Consider the following 18,168-nt stretch of genomic DNA (forward strand, 5'->3'; position numbering starts at 1 on the left):
GAGATTTGCTTTCTGTATTTCATTAGTGATTTGCTTGCTTGTCAGTTTATCCTCAGGAATCAATAATTCCATTCAGTGACAGTAAGTAGAGGAAGACATGCAGGCTAGATTTTATGCATATATAAGACTAAACCCAAGATTAGTAATCAAGGAACTCTCTCATTTCAATGTTCTTATAGCCACTAGTCCCATTGTGTGGATGGGTATGGTAGACCCAAGAAAGCTGTCACCAATGCGGGTTTCAGGTGATGGGATGCTGGAATATGCTTCATTCTTTGAGCTAAAAGCAAAATGTTTAAGGGGGTGGGAGTTGTTGGAGTGACTTCAAAGGAAGAGGATCCAAACTGAGATGGATGGTCTATGGAGTTTTGGAGATCGGTTGCCAGTTGGACTGGATCCCCTGACATGGATGAAGGATCTGTCATCTGGATTTCACAAACTTTCTTAAGGATTGATGGTCCTGGATACATGGACATTGGTTGTGTTATTTGTCGTCTGGAGGAGCCTGGACTGTGACTACAGGCTAAACTGAAGGTAGATACGAAATCTGTAAGCCAACTAAAAGTTGGGAGACAGTGAGTAGCACCTGCTACGAGGGCAGTGGAACTATGAGCCCCCAGAAGGGATCTTGTGGACTGGAGACATTGTATTTTGGCCAACTACCTGGATTTGTTGTAAAACCATGGACGTATGGAATAAAAAATAGTTGCATCTTTAACCTACCTAGGTGATTATTACAACCTACAACTTCAGATCCTCACAACAATTAATATAACAAGTGCTTACTCCTCTTTCAACACAAAGAGACACTTTTACGGACTACTGCATTCTCAGAATAACTCAACCCCTAAAAGAAAAGCTTCTTAAGTACTTAATAGAGCACCTTTGGCTGTCATGACCTGCCTGCCATGGCTTAGACTTTGCTTCTTTGCCATGCAGCACTCTGCCGATTCATATGGTGTCCTGCATTCTTATGAACCCGTTTACTTGTCCCCGCTATTTAACATACTTATGGCTCTTACATTCATTGTACCCACACTATTTCCAAAATATTTTTTTGCCCCCTTGATGAGTCCCCCGTTACTGGTGGCCGAAACGCGTTGGGAGAGAATATTAGGGATATAATTAATGCGACAGGACCACACTTGGGTACTGTCCTTGTCAAGATGGAAGACTTTACATGAGGCACAACAGGGAGATTAGCAGCTCCTGTTTGGTCATTGTTCCCTCCTGATCCATGGACTGCTCCCTCTGGTCACAATATGGGTGAGTCCGAACCATTTTTATTATTTGCACTTTTCTCTTGGTCACTATTTATATGTGTGTGATTTGCTATATCTTTAATTTTATATCTTGATTATTAAAAGTTAGGTGTGTCATGACCTGACGCAAATGTGATGCATAGCGAGACACTAGCTTCTGACAGCGTTCCTGATAAATCTTACTTCATTCCTCATTGGCAATAACCTCCAATTCATTAATAATCTTGAGTTTGCATGCTGGGAACACCTTCTTCAAAGCTTAAGCTTGGCAGTAAATTGGACCTTCCAATAAGACAATGAACCCAATCATATCTCAAACTTCATCAAGGTTTAGCTTCAGAAGAATTCCTCTAAGATTCTGGAGTGGCCCTCAGTTGCGTGATTTGAACCCTAGAAAATCTTTGCTGGAAATCAAAGATGATGGTGGCAGCATGCATACCCAAGGATAATAATAAGCTAGAGACTAATGTTCATGAGGAATCCGCCCTCAGGTAAACTATCAAATCTTTTATTTTCATCAGGTCACAATAGCCAATGTGTGCACTATTAAGTACTAAGGACATTAATCGTGAAGGGAATGAATAATTCCAAAATTGTGCAAGTTATTAAAAGTAACATTTTGCTTTTAATTTGTAGAAACCACTTATTATATTAGTTGTGTTGAGATGATTGGTTTATATTAGCTGTTGTTGCTTGATTGGTTTATTGCAAATAGCAGAAAGTTGGTAAATTTTGGGAATAATCCTAATTTTAAATGGAGGTTATGAATAATTTTGATTACTACTGTATGGAAATAGAGAAGTCCTACTAGAATATAACACTTGGGTCATAGTGTCTTGAGGTAGAGGGAGTGTCGTTCCTCCAGATAGAACAGTCTGACATTGGGAAGACTATGACAGCACTGCTCATTATCACTGTACTTTGCATTTTTTTGTTAGAATTGCCTATTTATTCCATTATTCTGTAATATTTAGATTTCAGCAATCTGTTACTGTATATTTTTAACATTTTTAACAGACTACATTTTTATGGAGTAGTTAATCAAATAATCCCGCTTTAATAAGCTGTGTAGTAAAATGTATAAGATGATCAGAAATGTCCTGCACTTGTAATATAAATTAATCATGTCATATTGAGCCGTTGTATCATCTTTTTTTCTATACAAGTGCGGTTGACTTTCTGGCTACATTTAGAAATCAGAAAGCTACTGTACTCATCGCAGTGTCATTAGATCATTGACAGCCAACTGGATGAGGATAATGGCAGCTGCCGTTCAGGAGCTTCTTTATTGTGCATCTATCTACGTGAAATGACCATTGAAGGTAAATCGAGCAGAAAGAAACTGCTTTTGTCCAATTAATTTGACAAAACTTTTTTTTTTATTCCAGATGGAACCAGTTATGTGCCGAAAGCGTAGCACCAGGCTGCAATGTAAAAAAGGACTTTTTCATTGTGAGAGTTGTCTAGGTTCTCCTTTCAGAGTAATTTTAGTTACATAATGATATAATAAAACATACATGTGGACCCGTTGTACTATAAATTTGTGGTGTAAAGTTCGGGACAAGTTATTCCCCATGTATTAAATTGTAGTGACTTTTCCAATATAGCACTATGGAGAGTAGATTAGATATTAGAAAAAACTTTTCGACAGTTAGGGTGATTAATGAGTGGAACAGGCTGCCCCGAGAGGTGGTGAGTTCTCCTTCAATGGAAGTCTTCAAACAGAGGCTGGACAGACATCTGTCTGGGATGATTTAGTGAATCCTGCTTTGAGCAGGGGGTTGGACCAGATGACCCAGGAGGTCTCTTCAAACTCTATTATTCTATGAATCTATGATTCTATGAATTTGGTGACAAGTGCCATTGTGAGGGGGAAGACTTCTTGTTCCACAGCCAGTATGAGGAAGGAGGGCAGCATATTGCACATCACCCTTGTGATCAGGGTACACAAATAAAGGTCACAATATCGTCTCATAAGCCAAAAGAGTACAGACTGTCCTGTGTAGTGTTGGGTGTGATCAGCTGGAGTCATTAGAGCTGATGTCCAGGACCTGTTTAAGGACCCATGAGTGCACATGTTAAGTATTTGCAGCATAAGGCTGCCGTCACACTAGCAGTATTTGGTCAGTATTTTAAATCAGTATTTGTAAGCCAAAACCAGGAGTGGGTGATAAATTCAGAAGTGGTGCATATGTTTCTATTATACTTTTCCTCTATTTGTTCCACTCCTGGTTTTGATACTGATGTAAAATACTGACCAAATACTGTTAGTGTGATGGCAGCCTTAATTTCTGCACCATTTCTTCATCTCTGGGCAGGAAGAACATTACGTATAATAGGCACTTTTTTATGCATTTTTGTATGCGTTTTTGGTGCAGATTTTTCCCCACTCATTAGTACGGGTTAAATCTGCAGCAAAAACTCTGAGGCTGTGTGCACACATTGCGTTTTTGCTGCGTTTTTTCACTGCAGATTTCTCACAAATCCTGAAGGGTTTCCTGATGCCAGTAAAGTGAACGAATCCTGAAGTCTCATGCACACGTTGCTTGTTTGCGACTTTAAGTTTTAAATCTACAGCCTGGCACTTGTTTCAGCATTTTTGCTTCAGATTTTACCCATACTAATGAGGAGGGGGAAATCTGCACCAAAAATGCAAGTAAAAACAGGAGCAAAACACTGCAAAAACGTACGTTTCACAGCTGCGTTTTTCCTGCCACAAAATGCAGACATTGTGCAGAAATATCTGCACCAAATACTGAACGTGCGCACGTACTGACATGCTGCTGATTTAAATCTGCTGTAAATCTGCCCGGAAGAAATAAGCAACGTGTGCATGAGATTTCAGGATTCTCATACACTTTGCTGGCATCTCGAAATCCTTCAGGTTTTGTGATAAATCTGTGCAAAAAGAAACATGACAAAAACGCAATGAAATTGCAACATGTGCACTGGCCCTAAAGTAAGGAGGGAATGCTAAACAGGTTAGTGCCTAGGGGTATGCCGGCTAGCCCTGAATCAGAAGGAGTGATTTGTGCCTAGCCAATAAGTAATAGATCAGCTGGCCAAGGTTCTCTCAGCTTCTGTGTAATGCCTAAAATCTGTCCGCACCTCTCATTTGAGTCTCTTTTTCCTAGGTAAGGTTGACTGCTGCTTGTACAATTTGGAGAACCACCATTAGACCTGGGGTCTTACATATCTTATGTTTGGTTTGCTGTTGTTTTAGTAAGTAGATAATTCCATTCATCTTGAAATCTGAAGTTTACAAGTTATTAAAATAATAGATAAGTTTATGAACACTTGCTCCTATTAACATCGATCTGATTTTGTTGCTGTACTGCTGCCTTTCTTGTATTTATCCCACTTCCAAAATGATAGATGATTGATATTTATACACAATCATAGCACATTATGGGGCCATGTATGAAGACAGGCATTCCTTGTGTGAGAGAGCATCAGCCCTGGAAAATGGCATAGTGCCTGGTATTCCTTTATTCTTGTAAACTTTGTCTAATACAAATATGGTACAAGAGATATTACTATAAATGTACCTACAGTTCTCTCTGAAAGAATGTGAACCCTTCAAAGTTTTCCATATTTTTGCATAAATTTGACCTATAACTGCATCATATTTTCAAAAAATTTCTAAAAGTTCATAAAGAGAAACAAATAAAACAAAAAATCCTAAACTATTACACTTTATAATTTTATAAATATGGAAACGTATCCAATATCACATGTCTGTGAGCAGCAAAAGTATGTCAACTAGTGATGAGCGAAATCTCCGAGTATTTGTTAGTGCTCGGAGATTTCGTCTTCGTCGCCTGAGCTGCATGATTTAAGGCTGCTGGACAGCCTGAATACATGTGGGAATACCCTAACAAGAAGGCATTCCTCACATGTATTCAGCCTGTCTAGCAGCCATAAATCATGCAGCTGCGGCAACGAAAACTAAATCTCCGAGCACTAATAAATGCTCGGAGACCACCCGAGCAATGAGTATACTCGCGCATCACAAATGACAACCTTTAAGATTAGCAGATAATTGAAGGTGAAACTAGATTCCAGTATTTCCACTCAGTGGCATGACAGTCATGTATGAGTGTGCGATATATTTTATATCAAGAACAGGGATCTATGAAATTCTAATGTTCATTATTCATTGTGGAACTATATCATGGCAGGAACAAAGGAGATTTCTGAGGACCTCAGAAGACTTGTTGATGCTCATCAGGCTGGAAAAGATTACAACACCATTTCTAAAGATCTTGGACTCTACCAACCTTACAATCAGACAGATTGTGTAGCTATGTAGGAAATCCAAGACCATTATTACCCTGCTCAGGAGTGGTCGACCAATAAATAGTCCACAAGATCACAAAAGAACATTAAGTAACCTTTAAGCAATTAAAGGCCTTTCTCACATTAGCTAACGTTTGTGTTCGTCATCCGGTAGGACCCAAAAAAACAATGAATGGAAGAATGCCAAGAAGAAAGCCACTGCTTGCCAAAAGAACAAAGTAGCATGTCCCCAGTTTGCTAAAGAACACCCGAACAAGCCAATTTATTGAACACTGTTGTGCAGACATATGAGACTAGAATAGAACGTTTAGTTTAAATGAGAAGCCTTATGTTTGGACAAAGAAAAACACTTATACCATCTGTAAATCATGGTTTAGTTCTAATTTTCTGCATCTGGGTAAGGACTGTATGCCATCAATGATTGAACAATGAATTATGAATCATACCATAAAATTCTAAAGGAAAATTTCAGGACACCTGTCCATGAGCTGAGTCTCAAGAGAATGTGGGTCATGCAGCAAGTCAACGACCCAAAGCACACAAGTCATTCTACAAAAGAATAGTTAAAGGAGAATTGGGTTAAAATTTTGGAAGGGCCAAGTCAAAACCCTAACCATAATATTATAGGAATGTTGTGGAAGATTCTGAAGTGAACAGTTCTTGTCCGAAAACCCACCAACATAACAAGAGTTGAAGCTGCTTGGTACATAGGAATGTCCTAAAAATCCTCAAAGTCTATGTGCAGGACTAATCAACAATTACTGGAAACATTAAGATGCAGTTACTTGCTTCACAAGGGAATTATACTGAAAGAAAAGGTTCACATAGTTTTCCAACTCACAGACATTGATAGCTCATTTTCCTCATTAAAAAAATGACAAAAGTCAAATATTTTAACTCATTGATTTCATTTGGTTCTTCTTACCTACATTCTTTTAAGAATTAAAATCTGTCAAAAGGAAGTTTACAGTAGGTCAAATATATACAGAAATACAGCACATTCTGTAGGGTTCACAAACTGTCAAGCACCAATGTAATTGCAACAACTGGGTGTCCACAGCCCTAGTAAACCATAATGGGTACAGAGTAGAGATGAGCCTCAGGACTGGAGACTCGCAAATCTCTTACAACACTGAGGCTACCTTTGATTAGCCAAGGGTGGGCGACATAATTTCAGCGTGGTGCATAGATGATATTGTGCCAGCCCTGGCTAATCAAAAGCTGTACCGGGGATCCTGGAAGATAAGTAGGTAAGAGATTTGCGAATCTCTCATCCAGTGGTAAGAGGCTACTGACCTGGCCGATGGACTGGAGTTCCACACATCAATACGATCTTCTCTAGTACAAAGTATATAATTTTGCAGGTGATAATTGTAGTTTAATAAAGACATTGCAGACAACATTATCCCATACACATTAGATAAGGTTTACCTGAACCTATAGATTTCAGGTGAACCAACAGAGCATCAAATTTGTATGAGGTGCCTCCAAATTTTTGCTCAACAGATATGAAGGGAAAGAAGAATTGGGCAAAGTTAATATCAATGCTCAATCTTTTTGTTCTTCCTATAGAAATGTTGTGGATGTATCTTAAATGAACAGTTCTTTTGAGAAAACCCATCAATATAACCAAGTAGAAGTGGGTTTGTATGGAGGAATCAGCTAAAATTTTGATGTCCAGGACTAATCAACAGTTTGGTACTGGGTTATACAACTCTCCACATTTAAAACACACCTAACCAAGAGTGCTTCTGTATGAAGAAGAAACATATCAGATAGAAGTGTCACTGGATGCGCTGCTGATAATTATATCCAACGAATATTTTCCTTGAAAACTTTATTTTAGCAGGTTTACAAAGTCAAAGCGTTTCGAGGTCAACGTAGGATCTCTTCATCAGGACAGGTTTTTGTCCTGATGAAGAGGTCCTGCATTGACCTCAAAACCTGTTGACTTTGTAAATTTGCTAAAATAAAGTTTTCATGGAAAATATGCATTGGATATAATTATTAGTAGGGTTGAGCGAAACGGATCGTTCATTTTCATAAGTCGCCGACTTTTGGTAAAGTCGGCGTCTCATGAAACCCGACCCGATCCCTGTGTGGGGTCGGCCATGCGGTACGCGATCTTGGCGCCAAAGTCGCGTTTCGTATGACGCGTTTAGCGCCATTTTTACAGCCAATGAAGGAGCGTGGGCAGAGTGATGACATAGGAGTTAGGGCGTGCACGGCTATCATCATTTTATCGCTTGTGCGCAATAGCGATTTGGAATGTGTAAAACGAAATTTTCTGTGCTGGGACGGAGGAGGGGAGAGAGAGAGAGAGAGAGAGAGAGAGAGAGAAAAAAAAAAAAAAATCCCCATTGACGTGCATAGGGTTTCGTGTTCCGGCCGATCCTCGACTTTGCGCAGTAATCGGCCGATTTCGCCCGACTCGACTTTTCCAACAGTCGGGTTTCATGAAACATGACTCGACCCTAAAAAAGTCAAGGTCGCTCAACCCTAATTATTAGCAGTGCATCCAGTGACACTTCTCCTGGATATGATCTTTTTCTAAGCCCTTTGGACTCATGTCCTGCAGCAGCTGATGCAGTTGTGCACAAAAGTTTACATACCCTGGCGAATTATTGCTTTCTTGGCTTTTTTTCAGAAAATATGAATGATGACACCAAAACTTTTTCTACACTCATGGTTTGTGGTTGAGTGAAGCCATTTATTGTCAAACTACTGTGTTTTCTCTTTTTAAATCATAATGACAACCCAAAACATCCAAATGAATCTGATCAAAAGTTTGCATACCCCATTTTCTTAATACCATGTATTGCCCCCTTACGATGAGGGTCTTTATTTTCTGAGAAGGTAAAGCTGTCCACTCTTCTTGGCAAAAAGTCTCCAGTTCCTGTAATTTCCTGGGTTGTCTAGCATGAACTGCATGCTTGAGATCTCCTCAGAGTGGTTCAATTATATTGAGGTCAGGAGACTTATATGGCCACTCCAGAACCTTCACTTTGTTCTGCATGTAGCCAATGACAGGTCGACTTGGCCTTGTGTTTTGGATCGTTGTCATGTTGGAACGTCCAAGTACATCCCATGTGCAGCTTTTGGGCTGATGAGTGCAAATTTGCTTCCAGTATTTGTTGGTAATGTGCTGCATTCATCTTTCCTTCAACTTTGACCAAGTTTCCTGTGCCTTTGTAGCTCACACATCCCTAAAACATCAGCTATCTACCTCTGTGCTTTACAGTAGGAATGGTGTTCCGATCATCATAGGCCTTGTTGACCTTTCTCCAAATGTAACATTTATGGTTGTGGCCAAAAAGTTCAATTTTGGTCTCATCACTCTAAATTACCTTTCTCCTGAAGTTTTGAGGCTTGTCTCTGTGCTGTTTTGCATATTGTAGGTGAGATACTTTTGGCATTTGCGCAGTAATGACTTTCTTCTGGCGACTCAACCATGCAGCCCATATTTCTTCAAGTGCCTCCTTATTGTGCATCTTGAAAGAGCCACACTGCTAGATTTCAGAGAGTCTTGTATTTCAGCTGTTATTTGTGTTTTTTTCTTGAAATCTCTAACAATTTTCCTGGCAATTGTAGATGACATTTTTCTTGGTCTACCTGACCGTGGTTTTGTCTTTAGAGAGCCCCTGATTTTCCATTTGTTAATCACAGTTTGAATGCTGCTGCCTCGCATTATCAATTCTTTGGATATCTTTTTGTATCCCTTTCATTTTTATACAGTTCAACTACCTTTTCCCATAGATCCATTGACAATTCTTTTGCTTTCCCCATGATTCACAATTCAGAAACATCAGTGGCTAGATGAAAGATGCAAGAGTCTGTCTGGATCCCAAAAACTCACTCAGCTTTTATGCACACACACTAGTTACAAGCAAACAGGTCACAAGTTACCTTTAGTAGCCATTCAAACCCATTTGTGTCAACGTCTGTGCATGTTACCAGACCAAAATCAACAGGGTATGTAAACTTTTGATTTGGGTCATTTGGATGTTTTGGGTTATCATTATGATTTAAAAAGAGAAAACACACTAGTTTGACAATAAATGGCTTCACCCAACCACTAACCATGAGTGGAGGAAAAGTTTTGGTGTTATCATTCATAGTCTCTGAAAAAAGATCAAGAAAGCAAAAATTCTGCTGGGGTATGTAGTAAACTTTTGAGCACAACTGTATATGTGTTTGATACATGTTGCTTTGTTGCAACCCCAACAGGTGAGCAGATTCATGTTGGTTTCTGTATTGTTTTAACATTTTAAACCCTATTGTGCGCTCTTCCTTTTCCCAGTTTTCCTTACTACTATCTGTATGAAGAAGGCAGGATAGATAATTGTCCATCAAACTGTTAGCAATCAGTTTTCTAAGACATATGGACACCTTATGGCTCCTCAAATAAAAAAAACAAACAATAACACCCTTGTTGAACTGGTAATGCCGGCCTGATTGTTTGTTAACCTGCTTTACCAAAATGGATAGAAATAGAAAATTACTTGACATACTGCATATTTTCAGATGATTCTTTAATTGTGGGTCTAAATATTTCTTACGAATTAGATATGAACTGAGACTAGCATATGGTTATGGCAATTGTGCTGACATATGAGACACTGTAACGTGCTGGACAGATGTTTCTAAACCATTTAGACAGTGAGTGTAAGACACAAACAGATCTGATGAGAACATTTTACCAGTTACTAACTCTTATGGTTAGCTTGGTAAAGTAACACAATAGTGACACAAAGAATCATGCATTGAAAAGAACAAGATATCGGCACAACACAAGTGTGATAAAGTCTTTTGATGCAGTTTTTATTTATCTTTTCAAGATAATATAGATATGGCTTTTCATGCATAAACACTTACATCTTATTCTTATTTTTTGGCAATAGAATGGGCTCAGTATAGCCCCCTATGTGCCAGGGAGATATGTAATTTTAGGCAGTTTACAGAGCTCTCTGGCACATAAAGAGGGTAATGTCTCTTATACAATATACAACAATATTTTCATTGTATTAATTTCAATATATTCTAAATGTTACAGGGCTGAACTTGTGTAGCTGCCATTTAAATGAGAACGATGGCTGTGTATAGTATTGTGTATAGACAGTGACACCTCAGATCGTATATAAACATGCACCAACACCAAATAACTGTAAATGCAAAGACTGTCACATATCTAACAATACAGAAGGGAGAATGTTAAAATGCATGTATAAATCATTAATAATGGAGTTGTTTTGGCAGAGAAGACAGTCATCTATACACATAAACAAGGCTGTGAAATTTATCAAACTACGACAGTAAAAATGTGCACAAAGTGTAAAAAAAATAACTGAAAGTACAAATAGTAAAATGTTACAATAAATTTACAGAATGAGTAGAACCTGGATCAACAAAGAACTATAGGAAAAAGATATACAAAGATCCTCCGTGAACAGAGCGGCGGATGACTTTGTTGACTAATGGTAGACAGAGAGTGGACCATACGAAGACAGACACACAGAGCTGACGGCAACAGATGACAGACACAGAAGTGGAAAGTATTTGGCATGTTGAATCACATGACGTCATTCACTACTGGGTAACGGTGGTACCTGGCTGTGTTGTTGCTCATTGGCTAGCCTGAGGGGAGTTACTGAAGGAGGAGGCACACCTGACGTGGAAGCAGATCGACCTAATTTGCAGCTTATTTTCATTTCTGCAAAATTAAAAACAAACATAAAAATCATGCATGTAATTAAAATCAGAACAATTACATACTTTTTTCTAGACTTTTTACAATTTAGAGCAGTAAATACCAACCAGTGGATTGGAAGCCTCCTATAGCACTTAGGTTTATTGTGTGATGGGGATGCTATGCCACCCTAGTGACACCTAGATTCTCAAAGTAAAATCACATTTCCACATCAAAACTATGACATTAGCATTTAAAAATTGTCAAAAACATTGTAACTCAGGCATACCTTTAATACAATTTATTATGTAATACCCAGCATAACACAACACCACAAGTCATATCAAGCATGGATCACAACTGAAAGGTTGATCTCTGCTGTAGAGAGTTAAACGAAAGGAATATTATGAAGTAGGCAGAAATCTGTGAATGCTAGTGAGGCTTCATTCTACCCTGATGAACATGCAAAAATCTATTATATTTAAATGAGTCGGCTGATACTAGACAACTCCCTATTATAGGGCCCAGGGAGGTGAAAAAATAGACTATGGTCACCTCCTGGACCGATGCCGTTCTTTCATACTCTTTCCATCCCTTGACAGCGGCCACTGATCAGTTTAATAGCTGCAGCATTCACATTTTATTAGAGCCACAAGTAATGGCGTTTCCTTCCCTTGGAAATAATGTGAACATTGCAGCTGATCACAAAATGCTGATGAGCTGCAGCACTCAAGTGATACCCTGGCCGGATGTTGATCCTGAAGAATTGGTGGTGGATGCAGTGACTAGTATGGAGAAACATCAATGGTCCAGGAGGTGACTACCCCATTCTTTGACTTTTTCCACCTCCCTGAAACTATTAATAAATCAGTTGAATGGTAGTGGACAACCAGTTTAAAAGTAGAATGTAATCTACTATTGTGTTTAACTATCACATATAATAATTAAATAATCTACAACAACGTATAATAAAAAATAACCTGGGAAATTACCAAACTCTCATGAATATCATATTCGGATGCGATCAATCTGAGTCCAAACCTAATGAAGCAGCTTTTGCTCAATCTTCAGGAATGCACCACTACCCATCCTCCTGACTTCCTGCTTGCCAGGGTAGTTGCGCTACTGATTGATTGACTCAAAGTTTTTGCTATGTTGTGTCCTTGGTCTCAACTTTGCACTCTCTGATGTTGGAAACAGAAGCAGCTTTGCCCCTGCAGGAGTGTAGTAGTACTGAAGCTGGCCAATCCAGGGAGCAAAGATTACAAACTCAATAGAAAAGAACTTGTAAACATTGACCTCGCTACCTAGGAGGCCGGCTACCTCAGATAGACTGCAGAGGCAGCCAGTAGCTTTGGAAAAAGGCAGTAAACAATAATATTAAATTATTTAATTCTTGAGGATGATGAGGATTTTTAGTAACAAGTATGTTGCAAGGTTGCTTACTTTTTACAAGCAGTTTCTATTTTACCGAATTAATATGATTCAAATTAACACTTTTCAGACATTTATTACAGAATTCTAATTGTTCAAAATAATTTAGACATCAACAGGGAAGTCATCAACCCTCTTCATTTATTCAGATCTCTTACCTGAACTGTTGTTTCCTGCTAACATTGTTGGGCTCACAGATGATCTTCCAAGCCTAGTGGACACATGTGTTGAGACCGGAGTTCCATCCCATTCCTGAGATTTAAATGACTCTCTGGAGGATGGTGAAGAATGGTGGTGACCAGATCGCTCTTTGTTTTCCAACTTTGGTAAAGGTTCTGTACTGTGACTTCTCACTTTAATTTCATCACATGGTTCTAAAATAGGGAAATAAAATCATAGTTAATGAAAGTTCAAATGTCTTTTGATAAGAAATATTAAAAATGTTCAAACTTTAGGACTTTGTAGGATAGACTGTTAAAAGGAATCTGACACCAGGTTATGCTACCTCTTCGTTTACTGGGTGCAGCAGTTGTACACAATAAGAGTTTTTATTGCATGTTATCAAGTCAAAATCACCAGGGTATGTGAACTTTTGATCAGGGTAATTTGGATGTTTTGGATTGTCATTATGATTTAAAAAGAGAAAACACAGTAATTTGACAATAAATGGCTTCACCCAACCACTAACCGTGAGTGGAGAAAAAGTTTTGGTGTTATCATTCATATTCTCTAAAAAAAAGCCAAGAAAGCAAAAATTCTGCCGGGGTATGTAAACTTTTGAGCACAACTGTAAATAGATAGTAAGAACATATGGGTGGTTATTGTACTTTGTCAGGTGTTATTATTTAAAGGGAACTTGGGAGGTGCCGGACCGCCCCCCAGGTGAGTATAATAAAACTTATTTTTCAGTTCTTCCAGGTCAGGTTGGGGGCTTATCTACAGCATTATAGAATGCTGTGTATAAGCCATGAAAGGAGATGGTCGTATCTTATATCGGCCAACACTGGTGACAGGTTTACTTTAAGGCCGAGGTCACACTTGCGTGTGCAATGCGAGATACTCGCGCGAGTCTCTCACATCAATACCCGGAAGCAGTTGCCGGCACTCAGTACTGGACCGTGTGACTGCATAGAAATACATGCAGCTGAACGCTCCGGTCCCGAGTGCCGGCAGCCGGGTATTGATGCGAGAGACTCGCGCGAGTTTCTCGCATTGAACTCGCAAGTGTGACCTCGGCCTAAAGGTGTTTTCTGATTTCAGTAAAAAATACAAATAAAAAAGCCACAAGTAAAACATAAAAATGCATTTCTCATTTTTTTACATGTACTGCTGATTCTGTGCTAATCCTAGATGCCGTCGTTGTTGGTCTTTGTTTACAAGCTGCATGTTAGTAGCTGCTGAGTGGTGATTCCACTATAATGGCACATGGCAGCTGAGAGCACTGGATGCAGTGGTCAAGTGCTGCCAGCTTGCTAACAAGGATTGGCAGGGGATTGGATAGGGGACTGAAGAGGTTGATTAGTAGTCTTTTTTTTATTTCAATGCATAATATACTTTTATTACCTTAACCCCCAAATTAGACTACCTCTTTAACTATTGTATGGCAGTATAAATACAAAGGAGAAATATTGTTCTTTGTTTCAGAAAATCAGCATGCCTATCCCTAAACATATAAAACCAGTTTAGTCAAATAAGTAATATCTTTTAAAAAAAGCAATCTACAATACAATACCATTTATTCATAGATGTTAGTGGGCCTCCTGACCTATAAAATCCCCGTACAATTCCTGTATAGCTGGATTCCCAGTATTAGGCTTGGGTCACAGGAGAGTAGATTCTCTCCTCTGAGAGAATCAGATCGATTATTTTAAAGACCCTCTGATAAAACTCTGATCCGAGTGTCAGCTCAGTCTGATCCAATTGTCTCAGATGAGAGAATTGTAACATAGTTATTAAGGTTGAAGGAAGACTTTAAGTCCATCTAATTCAACCTATAGCCTAACCTACCATGCCCTAACATGTTGATCCAGAGGAAGGCAAAAAAAAAACATGTGGCAAAGAGTAAGCTCCACATTGGGGAAAAAACTCCTTCCCTACTCCACATATGGCAATCAGACTAGTTCCCTGGATCAACGCCCTATCAAGGAATCTAGTGTATATACCCTGTAATATTATACTTTTCAAGAAAGGCATCCAGTCCCCTCTTAAATTTAAGTAATGAATCACTCATTACAACATCATATGGCAGAGAGTTCCATAGTCTCACTGCTCTTACAGTAAAGAACCCGCATCTGTTATTATGCTTAAACCTTCTTTCCTCCAGACGTAGAGGATGCCCCCTTGTCCCTGTCTCAGGTCTATGATTTAAAAGATCATTAGAAAGGTCTTTGTACTGTCCCCTCATATATTTATGCATTAAATTAAGATCACCCCTTAGCCTTCGTTTTTCCAAACTAAATAGCCAGCCCCAAGTGTAATAACCTATCTTGGTATTGCAGACCCCCCAGTCCTCTAATAACCTTGGTCGCTCTTCTCCGCACCCGCTCTATTTCAGCTATGTCTTTCTTATTCACCGGAGACCAGAACTGTGCACAGTATTCTAAGTGTGGTCGCACTAGTGACTTGTATAGAGGTAAAATTATGTTCTCCTCATGAGCATCTATGCCTCTTTTAATGCATCCCATTATTTTATTTGCCTTTGTAGCAGCTGCCTGACACTGGCCACTGAATGTGAGTTTGTCATCCACCCATACACCCAGGTCTTTTTCATTGACGGTTTTGCCCAGAGTTTTAGAATTAAGCACATAGTTATACATCTTATTACTTCTACCCAAGTGCATGACCTTACATTTATCCCCATTAAAGCTCATTTGCCATTTATCAGCCCAAGCTTCTAGTTTACATAAATCACCCTATAATATAAAATTGTCCTCCCTGTATTGATTACCCTGCAGAGTTTAGTGTCATCTGCAAATATTGAAATTCTGCTCTCTACCCTTTGTTTCCTATCCCTGAGCCAGCTCTTAACCCACTTACACATATTTTCCCCTATCCCTGTTATTCTCATTTTATGTATCAACCTTTTGTGTGACACCGTATCAAAAGCTTTTGAAAAGTCCATATACACTATGTCCACTGGCCTATAATTTCCGAGTTCAGTTTTTGTCCCCTTTTAGAATATTGGCACCACATTTGCTATACGCCAGTCCTGTGGTACAGACCCTGTTATTATGGAGTCTTTAAAGATTAAAAATAATGGTCTATCAATGACTGTACTTAATTCCTGCAGTACTCGGGGGTGTATCCCATCTGGGCCCGGAGATTTGTCAATTTTAGTGATTTTTAGATGCTGCCGTACTTCCTGCTGGGTTAAGCAGGTGACACTTAATGGGGAATTTTTGTTATCACTGATCATATTGTCTGCCATGGGATTTTCTTGTGTAAATACTGATGAAAAAAAGTCATTTAGCATATTGGCGCTTTCCTCATCCTTATCCACCATTTCACCCAGACTATTTTTAAGGGGGCCAACACTATCATTTTTTAGCTTCTTACTATTTGCGTAGTTAAAGAATATTTTGGGATTATTTTTACTCTCTCTGGCAATGAGTCTCTCTGTCTCAATTTTTGCTGCCTTGATTTGCTTTTTACAGAATTTATTTAATTTTCTGTATTTATTTAATGCCTCATCATCACTACCTACTTCCTTTAATTCTCTAAATGCTTTCTTTTTGTCCCTTATTGCGCCCCTTACAGCTCTATTTAGCCATATTGGTTTCCTCCTATTTCTAGTATGTTTATTCCCATACGGTTTATACTGTGCACAGGTCCTATCCATGATGCTAATAAACGTCTCCCATTTTCTTTGTGTATTTTTATGTCTCAGGATATCGTCCCAGTTAATTGCACCAAGGTCATCTCTCATCCGTTGGAAATTTGCCCTCCTGAAGTTTAGTGTCCTTGTCACCCCTCTACTACCCATCTTATTAAAGGATACATGAAAACTTATTATTTTGTGATCACTATTCCCCAAGTGACCCCCAACCCTTATATTTGCTATGCGGTCTGGCCTGTTGGTTAATATTAGGTCTAGCAGTGCCCCCCTTCTTGTTGGGTCCTGAACCAGTTGTGAAAGGTAATTGTCTCTCATAGTTGTCAAAAAACGATTACCTTTGCTGGAACTGCAGGTTTCTGTTCCCCAATCTATTTCAGGGTAGTTGAAGTCCCCCATAATAATGACTTCTCCTTGAGTCGCTGCTTCGTCTATTTGCTTTATGAGGATATTCTCCATTGCTTCCATTATTTTTGGAGATTTATAACAAACCCCTATCAGTAATTTATTATTTTTCCCCCCTCCCCTTATCTCCACCCACAGGGACTCTACATTTTCATTAGATTCACCTATATTATCACGCAGGATCGGTTTTAAGGATGATTTTACATATAGACACACCCCTCCCCCTCGCTTATCCGTTCAGTCATTTCTGAACAGACTATAACCCTGCAAGCTAACAGCCCAGTCATGGCTCTCATCCAGCCATGTTTCAGATATCCCCAAAGCACAGGTGAGGAGACGATGGATAACAAAATATCTCCATCCTCTCCATTGTGTGAGTCTGCGAAATCAGACTGCACCTAAATGCCATCCGACCCAGTGCAGTCCAATAATTTCCATGCACCCACTTGAATGGGTGCATGCCATCTGATTTATGCTGCATATCACAGCATACTCTGATTTTTTTCTCATTCCAAATTGGTATGAGAAAAAAACGCTGATCAGCACTGCTCCATAGAATAACATTGGTCCGAGTGTTATCAGATGAAACATCAGATAGCACTCGTCCGATATATACGCTCATGTGAGCAAGCCCTTAAAGCGAATCTGTCACCAGGTTTTCCCAATATGAACTCGCCACCATGCCTGTTTTACAGTATTCTAGCAATCTGTATATAAGCTTCCATACCCTCTGCATAGCCCAAAAAATATCTTTTATAGTCCCTCCATACGGTGCAGTCTGGTCCAATGGGCATCGCTTGCCTTCCAATTGCCATCCTCCTGCTTGTTTCATGTGCATGATGCATCCTACCTCATCCACACAGTGTACCCCAATAGCTCTCCTGCACAGGCGTACTTTCGGGTGTACTGAGGGCAGAGCAAAGGACTGTAGTGCTCATGGGCTGACTTTACTTTTGGGTCAAAAGCGCTCTTTGGCCTTTCCCAATGCATGTGCATTCCAGAACTTTGCTCTGACATCAGCAGGGCAGAGCAAAGTATACCTAGGCAGGAGAGCGATTGGGGGACACTGTCTGGATGACATAGGACGCGTTATCCACATTAAGCAAGCAGGGGCACAGCGATTGTGATGAGAGAGGATGCGCCGAAGCAAGACCAAAGGACAGGATCACTCCTTATGGGGGGACTATAAAACATATTTTTGTGATATGCAGAGATGCAGAGGGGGTTGGGGAATTGCATACATACACATC

General features: G+C 39.4%; 1 protein-coding gene across 4 annotated transcripts in view; it reads right to left on the reverse strand.

Annotated features, from left to right (window-relative positions):
- The window catches only part of NYAP2 (neuronal tyrosine-phosphorylated phosphoinositide-3-kinase adaptor 2), a 286,407-nt gene that overhangs the window by 20,164 nt on the left and 248,075 nt on the right, over nt 1-18,168 (reverse strand). For all 4 annotated transcript variants that reach the window (XM_077290780.1, XM_077290779.1, XM_077290782.1 and 1 more), the window contains 2 exons: nt 12,840-13,055; nt 11,168-11,271 (listed from right to left, as the gene is read on the reverse strand). In XM_077290780.1, coding sequence (XP_077146895.1) covers nt 11,168-11,271; nt 12,840-13,055 — 320 coding nt within the window. The remainder of the gene's footprint in view (nt 1-11,167; nt 11,272-12,839; nt 13,056-18,168) is intronic.

Source organism: Ranitomeya variabilis, chromosome 2, assembly GCF_051348905.1.
Source record: "Ranitomeya variabilis isolate aRanVar5 chromosome 2, aRanVar5.hap1, whole genome shotgun sequence".
Lineage (NCBI taxonomy): Eukaryota > Metazoa > Chordata > Amphibia > Anura > Dendrobatidae > Ranitomeya > Ranitomeya variabilis.